The 13,749-nt window shown below is 35.9% G+C and overlaps 1 protein-coding gene across 1 annotated transcript; it reads right to left on the bottom strand.

Annotated features, from left to right (window-relative positions):
• Window positions 1-602: 602 nt before the first annotated feature.
• On the bottom strand, window positions 603-13,236 carry LOC112019072 (uncharacterized). The gene is made up of 9 exons (XM_024051598.2): window positions 12,656-13,236; window positions 11,735-11,881; window positions 9,793-10,173; window positions 6,548-6,652; window positions 3,903-4,043; window positions 2,943-3,146; window positions 2,621-2,713; window positions 2,356-2,467; window positions 603-999 (listed from the first exon to the last, which is right to left on the bottom strand). Exons 1-9 carry the CDS (start codon window positions 13,157-13,159, stop codon window positions 956-958), a joined length of 1,731 nt encoding a protein of 576 aa, XP_023907366.1. The 5' UTR covers window positions 13,160-13,236; the 3' UTR covers window positions 603-955.
• Window positions 13,237-13,749: the final 513 nt, after the last annotated feature.

Raw genomic sequence — 13,749 nt, 5'->3', positions numbered from 1 at the left:
TGTAAAAGTTAATTGGGTAAAAAAAAAAATTAATCTTTTTACTTTTATACCCTATTAACTTTTTCATTTCATAGAAGTGATAATTGTATGTTGCTATTGCACGATATTTGCACCGGATTGGCAAAGCCCATGCCTGGTTTCCACTGAGGAAATTGTAACCTGAAAAAGTATAATCATTTGAAGTTCATTAGACAGCAACGCCATATTAAGCATAATCAACCTTTCTAATTTTTACGTCCAGGCTAAAAGTGTCAAGATGAAAGAAGTTTCATCAACATTCAATAATGCAAACCTACACTTTTAGGCAGTCATGCTTAAAGATAGCTTATTTCAAACCGACACTTTTAGGCAGTCACGCTTTAAGATAGATCTTAGGAATTGGAAGTGTCTACCAATTTGATGGTAGAGTTCCATTAGTTCTCAAGGGGGCATCTTTCCCCTGAATTATTCAACCAACTGTATCTTGATAATCTGCCATCTCCAATCCTACTCCGCCCAATTCAAAATCTAATTAAGATCAGTTAAAAAAAATATTTGACACCCCGCTGCGTTCGGCATTTCAAATTTGTTGCAAGCTTACTCCGAAAAGTAAAACTTATAACTCGTAACAAATAGGCAAAGCTTTATAATACCCCTAGAGAAACTCAGCATGCTGAACAAGGGGAACAAAAAAGAATCGCAATGCTGTGAACCTAAGTTAACAAAATATTACAGTAAGATTTTCCTTTTTCAAAAATAAATATTACAATGAGATTAGAAAATGTATCTTGAATTCCATTCTGTGCACCAGTGTCAACGCATATGTAGCTGTACCATTCTGGAGTACATAGGGTTGACTCTCAGCTACCAGTGGTACCACCAGAAATGCAAGAGGAACTTGGTGAGGGTTGAAATGAAAACTAGAGAACGAACTTCTGTACCATCCTTAATTGTGCCACAGCATCATCATACTATATCAGTCACCCTGTAGACAGTAAAGCTGACGGATGTTTCCAGATGCTGCCATAATAATAAAACAAAATGGTTAAAATCGCATTTAAATGATATAACCTAGGAAGCACGGATATGGATACAAGTACGGGTATGACACGAGCAATTTCTAAAAAGTTATACTATGACACAGTGGGTATGACACCAGTAAGATACAGGGTACGACATGGGTACGGAGGCCCAAATAAAGTGTCCGTGCTTCCTAATCATACACAACTCTTCAAAACTATAACAAACATATACAGAGGCAGTGACAAAGATGAGAGACATTAAACTATGATAATTGTGATACTTTTACAAACATAAAAAGTATCAGAACATCATGCATTCTGACAGTGGATTTGTCGAACAACTCAACTAACAAGTGTTGAACCATGTATAAATTGAACCTCAAGTATATATATAATTATTAGCACAAAGATGTGAGGTTGTGAACCTTTAGACCCATCCCAACTATCAACCTGCAGAAACATAAAACATAATGGAAAGAAAAATATCACAAAAATACAAGGATTGCTTCAAAAAAATTTTATTTTAGAAATCTTCAGATGATAAAAAAAAATGTGGACTCCTGAGGAAGGAATGATAAATCTGTAAAACCAGAGAATTGACTCCCACCAAAAGCCATAGACCACCCACAAATCAACAAGCAAGCCTGGTGCGAATGACCCAATTTGCCTTACTCTGTTTCCAACAAACAGTAGAACCCAACGATAACTAGCCCAAAACAAGACAGAAAAAAACTCTTGACAACCTCACAAATTGCACGACATGAAGATTCTAGCATGCAACATATATTCTTACATTGATTAAAGAAAATCAAGCCCCAGGAAAAATGAAGAGGGAGAAAGAGAGCGAATTCATATATCATGCCAGAGGACTCTTGAATAAAGAACACATTCTTCTTTGGATAAGGCAACCGTACAAACTCTTTTTATGGTGTTTTTAATAAAAAATGCAACATCATAATTTTTATGTGCGTAAAATTTGGACAGCAGACAATGACTGATGTGGATAATAAAAAAGAACCAAAACATTAATTAAATTTTAACATCAGGACAAACAACACAATAACTTGAAAGCTACCTCAACTAAAAAGTCGACTGAATAGAACTATAATATATCTAAAACATAGTTACATTGCAAATGAAATGAGTTAAAACAAAAAAAGAAAACAGGTAATTTAGCATTCAGTTTGGAAAAAATTGGCCTAGTTCAAAGGAAGGTCCAAATTTCAAGATGGCTAATAGAATTTTGTGTATTAATACAGATGCACATGGTAGTCCAAATGCATAGAATATTCCAGCAGACAATAGACCTTGTGTACCAACAAAACAAATGCTGATAAAAAGAGGAAATCATTACCATATAACCAGTCTTTGAAATATACATGGAGAGCCGACGATAACTCTCGTTTTCGATTTTCTTCAAGGGGTGCTTCCCTCAATAGTTGTTTTACCTCCCCTAAATTCTTTTGCTGGAAAAACAATTATTTAGTTCAATCCAACATCAGGAGAAGCAATTACAAGTATACAAGAAAATTTTATAGTAACACTTCCATACATAACAAACTCTAATACAAAATAAAACCCAAGAAACTCATTTAGTCAACATGGTTCAGAAAACATACATTTCTCTGCTGAGATGCCAAATAAATATCTGGTAATGGAAATGGGTTGTCTTTTGTAGACCCAGATGATTCACCTCCAAACCAGTCTGGAATCTGTTCATCAAGGAAAATAAGAGGCATATGATAAAATATAACATAATTGAATAAGAAAAAAAAAAACAAAAACCCAACTTATCTCCCACACCCCCTCCCCCCAAAAGAAAAAATAAATGACCAACTCATACGCATACAAAACATTCACTATTCAATGACAGACAACCTACCAACACAAGTAGCACTGAAAATAATAATTAAAAGACTTCAGTATGAGATATAAACATACCAAAAAATTAGTCAACTGGTCAGGTTCCAGGCGTGTAGCCGTCTCAGCTTGCACATCAGACACACCTGCAGGATGAGATAATGAATCATGTGGATCAACCACTCCTAGTGCAAGAGGTTCATCCCATCTATTGATTGTAGCCTCAACACCAACTTCATTCATGTGCTCTTCCAACTGAGAGTAAAATGTATTGTATGGTGCCACCTGAAAAATTAGTGAAAGAGAAGTATTTCTTAGAACATTAACATTAAACGTGGAATTAAATGATTGTGCTTAACAAAGGGCTCTATAAGATGAATGGAATTTGTGTCAGGTCTTATTCATTTTTGACAGGGACTGTATTTCATTCAAAGTCAAATTGACATTGAAAGACTATGCAGGCAGACCTACTATTTAGAGTTCAAGACTGAGGCATGCACCGTCAACTGGCCAGCAGTTGTTCCTAAAGCTTTATCTTTTTCACCATCACAATTAGAATACAATTAAACACCAACAAAAGAAATCAACAGACTTCAAATGCCATGATACTTGAAAATTTTACCTCACATTACAGAGAAACCAGGTGTCCAATATGCACACAGCACATAAGTATAACCAGATTATGAATTAATGATTATCCAATGAGAACCTTAAGTGCCCTTTTTAAGCAAATATAAATCCAGGTCATACAGCAACTTCAAATGGTGAATCCAATCAACTAAATTAATCAGCATAAGCACAATCCTTTGAGAGCAGAGAACAAAGGCAAGATTGTATATCATCAAAAGCAGAAAATTAAATAGTGTCTTAATTATAAACTAAATATATTCACATTTGAGAATGGTAAGACTTGATGCATAACCTAAACAACACTCGAGGAACCTTTAGCAATTGCAAATTACCATGTAAATACAACAATATAGCAACCAGTGCTAGCTGGCAACTTCACGGGCCAATAGAAGTAAATAGTGACAAACCAACCTGAAGCTTATGGTTATCACCAACAATAAGTGGTCGCTGGTTTACCCCCAGAAAGAAAGCGCATTCACGGCAGTTCGCAATGCAGATTCGCTTTGCAGCAGTAATCACATGAACTCGTTCACAGTGTTCAACTCTTATAGCCTGTAAAGGTGAAATCATTTAAGATGCACCCAATTCAGTTATCAGAAGCAATGTTGCGCATCAACGAAATCTACTTATTGCAGGGAAAAGAAAATTTCACTTTGTTTGGAACATTATAAAACAATGATTAAATAATAAATAAACACTTTTGCGAACAAAGCCTTTTAGTCTCAAAGAACTAAGTATAAATGAAGATTAAACCAAAGCAAACTGTCTAAATTTGTAAGACCACTTTTATGAGATGTTCCAACAATCACTAGTGAATACAGAATAATCAATCACATCCAAGAATTACAATGACCACAACTGACCCTTTTACTTGTGATAACCATTTTTTATAAATAACAATCTTTATTGATGAAAAAAAATATCCCAAGTACACAGGGCATGCACACAGGACCAATAACAGCATCTCAAAGTGCAAAGATCAAGCATATCTAAAAGGGAGCACAAGAAAAAAAAAATTAATCCCTTCTACGTACTGCTGTTTACATGAGTTTGTTTTCTTTGGCACTTTCTAATATATTAATCACCTTTGTAAAATATCTCTGATTTTTCAGATCTACAAATCTTCTGTATATAAAATCATTATGGGAATCGAGATCTGGTAGAAACATAGCTTTAGCAGTTCTGAAGAAAGTAGAATATGTGGTGATGCCTCTAATTAGCTGGGATATGATACACTTAATATTTTGACATTGATAAATATCATCCATCTGGCTTTTTAGTAAATGTGAATTTTCAGGCATCTGAACTTCTAGCTAAGGAAATATGTTAGAATAAGGTCTTCTTTAGAATTGTCATTCAAGTATGGTCATATTATGGTGAGAAAACCTTCTTAAGAACCAACTTTAGCAGTTACCAATGGATGCTTAGCCCTAAAGTGACTCATCTAAGCAATGCCATGTAATATCTAACAAATTCTTTATTTATTTGCCATCAAAGAGCTGTCACTCTGTGTGCATCCATTGCATTTATGATCTTAGGCCTTTCCTTTTTGCAATTGCTTTCTTATTAGGATACCTGATTTTAGCTCTCTTTTTCTTGCTTCTTGAATGTGGTAGATGCTTTAAATTTCAAGAACTAGTTCTCTTTCAAGATTTTCTGCTCATATCTTTCGTGTTCTTAGGCACCGCTCTCCTTTTCAAATAAAATTCATATTTTTTAACGTCAAAAGTGGAAGTGGCAATTTTTTTGACAATTCAATAGTTACAATAAGAGGAAGGAGGGATTTGAACCCTAGACATCCTCGTTAAAAATACTAGGAGGTGTTAATTGATCAATAAAAGGTTCTTGTTAAAGAGTGGGAAGTGGTAATTGATAACATTTTACAAGTTCATGGTTATAGGAGTCAATAATATGATTATATATATATATATATATATTTTTTTTTTGGATAAGTGATAACGCAATTGTTACACCAACACACCAAGTGGGGGAGGATATTAGAACCTTGGCTCTCCTAGTAAAGAGACTACGTAGTGTCAATGAGATACAAGGCTTTTGATAATTCAATGAAATGATTACAATACGTAAAAATCGTTAAAGAATCATTGAAATTAGGTTTTCGCTTTTACGTTGGCCTATTGCCTTAGGTTCCTTATGGGGTGAGCCTTTGGAATCTATAAGACGTGAGTGGGCCTCATTCATGCAATGTATATCCAATATGAATTGGGTGATGGGACTAGAGAGGAGTTTTGGTGTGACGTGCTGTGTGGATAGATCCTTAAAGGAGGCTTTTTAGGAATTGTATGGATTAGTCGAGATACAGATGCTTCTGGGGTGGATTTGATGAAGTTTTGTAATGGTGTCATTCAGTGAGACTTGAAATTTTTTAAGATCTATGCATGATTGGGAGTTGGAGTCTTTGTGGATTTTTATGGAGTTAATTTACTGTGTTCCAATGAGGAGTAGTGGGGTGGACCAGCTTTGTTGGAAACCAGCTAAGTGACAAGGTTTTGAGGTTGGAGGGTACTATTGTGAGTTGATTACTACTCATAAGTTGTCTTTTCCTTGTAAAAGCATTTGGAAGTCAAAGGTAACATCTAGAGTTGCTTTCTTTTCTTGGACTGCAGCTTTGGGGAGAACTTTTACCATAGACAATTTGCATAAGCAACATCTGCCAGTAGACCATTTGGCGTTGTATGTATATTTATGATGGGAAGACAGTTGACCATTTGGTTCTTCACTGTCCAATAGCTTATGAGTTGTGGTCTATTGTGTGTGACGAAGAGTGTAGTGGAGTTATTAGCTACTTAGCAAGGTCAGTTTGGGCAACATTGAAATATTTGGAAAGCAGTTCCTCATTGTGTGATGTGGTGCATTGGCAGGAACAGAATGCTCGAAGCTTTGAGAGTGTGAGAGGACTATCTCTGAACTTAAGCCTTTCTATTTAAAACTTTATAATTTTTTTTTCCCGATAAGTAAATTAGAAAATTAAACATCAGAGTATCCATTAACATGCAGTAATTAAAACACTGAAGTACATAAATCTTGGTTCTCACCTTGCCAACTGCTCCAACAACTATAGTAGCATCAGAGCATCCATAAATGGTGGCATATCTCAGAGGTGCTAAAAGGTAAATTACAGAATCATGACAATTTAGGACCTGCAATTGTAGAATACTAAATTAGAAGCAGACCAATATACAAAACAGGCAATCCTGGAACGAGGACACAATTGAATTATCACACTTGTATGTACAAAGCAAAGCATGCAAGACAAAATGTTGGCTGTAACCATAACAGGAATGATTAAGGTGTTCTTTTAAAATGAGATATGTTGTAATAACCTTATTATTAGTAATAACCACTTAACATGATCCCCCTATAAATCTCTTTTTTTGATAAGTAATGAAAATTTTACTGAAAACAAAGCTGGCCTAAGCACACTGAAAATGTACTATAGGAAGAGAACAATCAAGAACCCAGATTACAATGATCCAACAAATCACAAAAAGAAAAACATGAAAAATAGAGCTAAGCTTCACTCGAGGAAAGTATGAAAGAAGAAAGACTTAATCTCAAGAATAGAACGATCACAACCCTCAAAACTCCTAGCATTCCATTCCCTCCAAATGCACCACATTATGCAATGTGGTGTGAACCTCCACAAAGCTATATTTTGATGTCAGTTGAAACTGCCCTGCCAAGAAGATAACATCTCAATGACCCTCTGCAGCATAACCCAATGGATTCCAAACAAGCTAAACACCAAAGACCACAACTCATATGCTATAGGGCAGTGAAGAAGAAGATGATCTACTAATTCCCCACACCATTTGCACATACAACACTAGTCTATAACCATAATTCTCCTCTTCCAAAGATTATCAATTAATATCTTACCCAACGCAGCAGACCAAGAAAAGAATGCCACGCTAGGAGGGACCTTGGCTTGCCACACCATTTTCCAAGGGAATGACATGACTCTCAATGGGGATAGATTGTGATACAAACCTCAAAATCCCTACTCACAGCTGGCTTCCAACAGACTTTATCACAACCATCACCCCCCACAGACTTAGTATAGATCATTTCCACAAACAACGCCAAAGATTCTAATTCCCAATCATGCACTGAACGAGAGAACTATATATCCCAGTGAAGCCTCCCATTTGCTAAACATATAACCTCCACCACAGAAGCCTCCCTAGATCGAATAATACAGTAACTTTCCAGTAAAACCTCTTTAAGAGGATAATCTCCACATCACGCATCATGCCAAAATTCTCTCTAGTACCATCACCCACATCAAACCAAAGAAGCTTAGAGAAAGTCGGCCATTGTCACCTGATGGATTTCCAAAGGCTAATGCCATATGGACCAGAGACAGCTTTTTTACGCCATCCGCCCCCCGCCCCCAATCACTCCCATACTTCTTCTCTATGACCCTCCTCCAAAGAGCATCTCCTTCAGTGTCATCTCTCCACAAACATTTTCCTAACAAGGCTTGGTTAAATCTTCATATACATCTGATACCTAATCCTCCACCCTGCACTGGTTCGCAAATCTGAGACCACTTCACTAGGTGGACTTTAGGTTTGTTATCAATACCACTCCATATAAAATCTCTCTGTAGCTTCTAAATACGGTTTGCCACCTTCACCGGAATTGGGAGAACAGAAATAAAATAAGTAGGCAGGCTGGAAAGAGTACTTTTAATAAGAGCTAGCTTACCTCCAGATAAATACAGTCTCTTCCAACTTGCTAATCTCCGCTCCATCTTCTCCAAAATCAAATTCCAAATAGTCCTCTCCTTAGGTTTAACACCCAAAGTAAGGCCCAAATAGATACACTGGTCCTCTCCTTACATTCACCCCATTCCAGATTTGATTTATTTTCAAATAACTATAATACTTTTACTCATATATCATGTTTATGCATACATACTAGTCTATGTTTGGGGGAAACCAAATCACATATTATACTCTAGGAAACATAAATACGTATTATGCTCTAAGTTTTGAAAATAGATAAATAAATGAGATTTGGCCCCTTCATAAACCAACCATCTCAAAGATTCTCAATTGCTGGCAGTACTAGGCCAGTGAAAGGCACAAAACTAGAGAGTAAGTTTTTAAGAATTGCTATAGGTTCTAATAAAATCAAGAAAGATCTTTTTTTTAATAAATAATAAGTTTTTAAACTTTTATTAAGAAACAATGGAATGATCCAAGTACACAGGACATGTACTATATCAATATGTACATCACAACTGAGCTCCAAAATTCAAGTGATCAATAAAATCTAGTAAGTTTGAAGAAAGACCTTTTGGTCCAAGAAAAAGTGTCAGTGGTAGTTCATTGAGCCACAGTATCTGATTTTATATTCTTCTTTTATCTAGAAAATCTGAACCTTCATTGGCCCTAATCAATTGAAGATCATAAACCTTCAACATTCCAAAACCTAAATTTTGAATTTTCTTAACCCTACAAGATATATGAACATCCAAATCACATCAAGTGAATGTTTATTTAATGAAAAGGTTTGAAACACAACATTTTAACCCCATAATTCTACACATAATTATAATGGCAAGGGATAGGTTGAAGTATTAATCCCTACAAATTAAAAATGTATCTAAAGAAGACTACGGTTTTTTTTTTTTTTGGAGGGAAAAGTTGCTTCACAAAGTGAATAAAGATAGAAAGGGAAGGCCAGTTGAACCTGCTGCATAAAAGAGAATGACAAAAATGCATCAAACAGAAAAATAAAAGTAAACAAGTAAACAATTTACATGGATGGAATAACTGAAAGAAATTAATGGCAGGTCAGCCAGTAGGTGAAATTCAGTGGGGACACTAAAATCAAATCCATGAATGGTAAGATATGATACCCAATGAGTCTATATGTAAATTCAACAGACTTTAGATACTACCCAGTATCCAAATTAACTTTCAGATTTGAAATATGTATGCAATCAAAATCCCAAAGCAAGACTCAAGAATACATGTTTTCTAATTTAATAATTCACATGTAATATTTTATGATATAATAAATTTCAAATTACATGTTATCATTATATCCTTTTTTTTTTTTTTTGGATAAGTATCATTATATCCTACTAATTACCAGCGCATAAATAATCAAGAAACTAACCAGATTGAAAATACCTCAATGCAAGTGTAGTCATTAACAATCTGATATCAGAATTTAATTCAAGTTCAAGATATGTAAATGGGCATTGATATTTAACATTTAATGCCTAAATTAACCCTGGAAAGATATATAAGTGTCACACACAAACCTTTACAGAAGGACCTTTAAGATCGGATGCTTGCTTTACAAGTGATGATTTAGAAATCCCTTCAATAAAACTAGGACCTCTAGCACTTGGTGAGGCCTTGACTGAAGTTGGACAGGCATCGGCCATAGCTACGTCCTGATCAGAGGCACTTGGTGGGCCATTTTCTTTCGGAGCAGCTCTTTCAGAAATATGTTCCAAAGCAGAAGCTATATTCTGCAGAAGCCAATCATGAACTTGTGTTGCAGGAACAGGTACAGCAGGCATGTCCGGATCTGAATTTGCAAAAAATGGAGCATACTGGCTCAATGGAATTCCTTCAGATCCCTTGTCACCAAATTGAATCAAAAATCCAAGGTGCTCGAATCTTTCCATGGTCAAAACCTAAAACAAGAGGGCTAAATTAGCAAATAACAAGGTGGCTTGAGAAGTACCAACAAAAATAGACAAGCTACAAATTCAAAAAGACAGCTAGTAAAAATAATTAGTTAATGCAAAATTGGATAATGTAAAATATATGGGAGTCAAAAACAGATGATATCTCCATGGGTGCAGTTTTTCACTAACAGGAAAAGTAATGGTCCCATCCATAAGATGGATGGTCATGCCCTCCATATAAGTCTGGGATAGCAGAGTTCGTAGCAAGATCTCAAGGGTCATTTGCAAGTTGAATATAGAGAAGGCTTATGATATGTCAATTGGGGTAGTCTCCTTTATTTCAGGAGTGATATAGGTTTTTCTGAAATAGAGGAATTGGATCAATATGTGTATTTCTTCAGTCAAATTTTCAATCCCCATTAACGGCAGCCTTGCAATTTTCTTCAGGAGTTCAAGAGGCTTACATCAAGAAGACCCACTCTCTTCTCTTCATTTAAGTTATTAAGAAGACCTAAAATAGCACTAGTAGCACTAGTAAAATTGACATGTTAATTAAGGAAGTAACAAAAGGTATGGTCTTTCATAGGATAGAATGGTAGAAACTAATGCATATGAATGAGCCCAACTAGTTTGTTGAAGATCCATAACTGATCCCAAAGTTTTAGGACTAAGGCTTTGTTGTTGTTGTTATTGTAATAAAATTTTACTAAAGAAGAGCTAACTCATGTACACACTCCTAAAAAATTACAAAGAATGAAAATTTACAATCTAAAAGCAAGAGGATTAACAAAATCTACAATAAAATGCACACTAGGGCCCAAATAACAACATTCAAACAATGTTTGCAAAAAAGTTTATTTCAGCCAAATGACAGCAAATTCCACACCCTCGCGTGTGCATTGATTCCTCTCCCTCCACAAAGTCCAGAATAATCATAATGGGATTATGTTCTAAACAAATGATAATTATTCCCCTGCATTTTAAATATTTAAAGTAAATACATAATTATTTGTAGAGAAATAATGACCAAGATACATTGTTTACTTCCAAACATGATAATGGCTGTACACAAACCCTATACATGGTATGTACCAATTTGAAATGCTAGTATCCTATTTTGACCCGTTATGGTTTGTTTGGATTGAGGGAGAAGGAGGGGGGGTAGAGTAGAGTAAAATTGGCACAAAATTAGCCTATTTTCAGCCAATTTTACTCTATTCCCCTCCACTCCCCCTCCCTCCCACCTCAATCCAAACAAGCCATTAGTGTGATAGTGTGGAAAGTCAGGGATTTAAACTCCCGTTTCACTGAAACCTTGTGCATCATTGATATTGATTGAGGTGGCACCAACCAGTAGTCAGATTGAACGATGGCATTAAAATCTTGGGGAAGTCAAAATTTCGTCTCAAATTGGAAGGAAACAAAACAATCACCAAATTAAAAATGAAGGATGCTATCACTAAAATCTACTTTTACAACATATAATTTGGCCTGTACTATATATATAAGGGAAAGAAATAAAAGCTCCATCGAACTACGTATGGAAAGAAGCAGCAGTTTGACAAACCAAAGATTCTTCGCCTTCCCCTTCCCCTTCCACAGGCTCCGCTAAGAGAGAGAGAATGTTAGCCAAGTGCTTTTGTAGATATGACAACTGATGAGCCTCTTCATCAGTCTGCGATGGCATAAACCGACGACTGTTGCTACGTACAAGCTGCCACATGATGGAACACAGTACCAAGCTTAATATCTTTTGCTAAACTTAGTGAAATCACTACAAAGATTCCGGCAAATAAGTATGAAATCAGAACCATCACAAAGCACAAAAACACAATGAAAACACATCATAGAATAAGATTTAACTGTGGTGAAGAACATAAAAGGTATAAAAACAACAAATTGTAATGTACATGCTACAGAATTCATACACAGAAAATTTTGTAAAATTAAATTTCAAAACTTGATAATATTTTAAACAAATTACCGAAATAAATAGACAGACCAATGTCAAAGTGTAACAATTTCGAATCAAATGCACATAATTAATTCAAAACAAACTCAAATTAAAGCAATCTGGTTTGAAATTGCACGCCAGGCCGTTTCACACTCGGCAACATTCGAATGCACAACTTGTTATAAAATTTAAACAGAAATAGGAACCGACATTTTTGTAAAAATTGATGCGAATTCATTTTGAATCAAATATACATATTTCAAAAATTCATACCACATTTGAGAAAAAAGCAACAGAAATAGACAATTCAAAACAAACTCAACTTAAACCAAACCAATTTGAAATTGCAAACCACGACATTTCACGCTTCATAACATTTTCAAATGCAGAAAACAAACTCAAATTAAAGCAAACCGATTCGAAATCAACTCCATTTCATGCTTCACAACTTCGAATGCACAATTCGTAAAAAAAATTGAAATTGACATAGGCACCGACATTTTTTTATAAAGAGAGGATAGAGAATTTTCAGACCTGGAGAGGAGAGAGGGCGGACAAGTAGCCATCGAAGGCGGAGGTGGAGGGCCAAACATCGGCGACGGAAGCGGAGTCCTTGTGCGTCCTCGGGAGAAGCTTCTTGTAGGACTGGATGTAGAGGAACAGAACCAGATCGTGGATATCAGCGCCGGCAGAGTCAATCTCGGCGAGTTTGGAGCGGACGAGCGGGTCGGAGTCAGAGTGGAGGACGGAAGCGAGTGTGTCGAGGACGAGTCGGGCGTGGTCGTGGGAGATCTGAAGCGACTCGGATAGGACGGCCGAGTTGACTCGGAGATTCGGTGAGTTGGAGAGGAGGGTTTGCTTGAGTGGGATTAGGGTTTGGGTCGGGTCGGTGAAAATGAGCTTGGAGATTGGGAGGAGGCCATGCTCGAATGGCTCTCGTCTCGGATGGATAAGAGAGACTGGATTCGGATTCGGATTCGGGTTTGGGTCTCTTGTTGAGGATGAAGATGATGTTGTGGGTTCAATGGGGTCGCTCATGGCTCTGCTAGAGAGAGAGAGAGAGAGATTGGTTTTTGCAAATCTTTGAGAAATGAAAGTGCTCTCAGAGAGAAAGAAAGGAGAGGAATGATGGGTGAGGATTAGATGCGTGGAGGTCCATGGTGGAAAGACTGCGTGGCTTTCCGTTATTGGTTCATGGGAAGGGTCCATCGGTGTAACTATCCAATTATCCAAGAAAAAAATAATTGTAATCATGTTCATATTTATGAAGGCATTTAAGAAAGAACATAGATTAGATAGATATTAGTTTCATTTTTTTTTTTTGAGAAAAAGATAAATATTAGTAGTTTCTAATCATGTTTATGCATACCAAACCATTTGAGAACAAACCTGATTAAATACATGTTAAATTTTTTGTCAAAGTTCAATCTTTGATATTCATGACTTTTGGCGCTTATGCTGTATGAATAGCTTTTATGGCTTTTGGAATTTATTGTCTATTATACACAACTTATTTTGTAATTAAGAGTTAATGCACAAATTAAGAGCAAAACACTCATTTTAATTATTAAATGTAGAATCATTAAGTGAACCATTAGATAAGCAAGAACTTATACAAAATATACTTC

The sequence above is a fragment of the Quercus suber genome, unplaced genomic scaffold, assembly GCF_002906115.3.
Source record: "Quercus suber isolate HL8 unplaced genomic scaffold, Cork oak 2.0 scaffold_294, whole genome shotgun sequence".
Classification (NCBI taxonomy): Eukaryota; Viridiplantae; Streptophyta; class Magnoliopsida; order Fagales; family Fagaceae; genus Quercus; species Quercus suber.
This window is presented reverse-complemented; position numbering and strand designations above follow the sequence as displayed.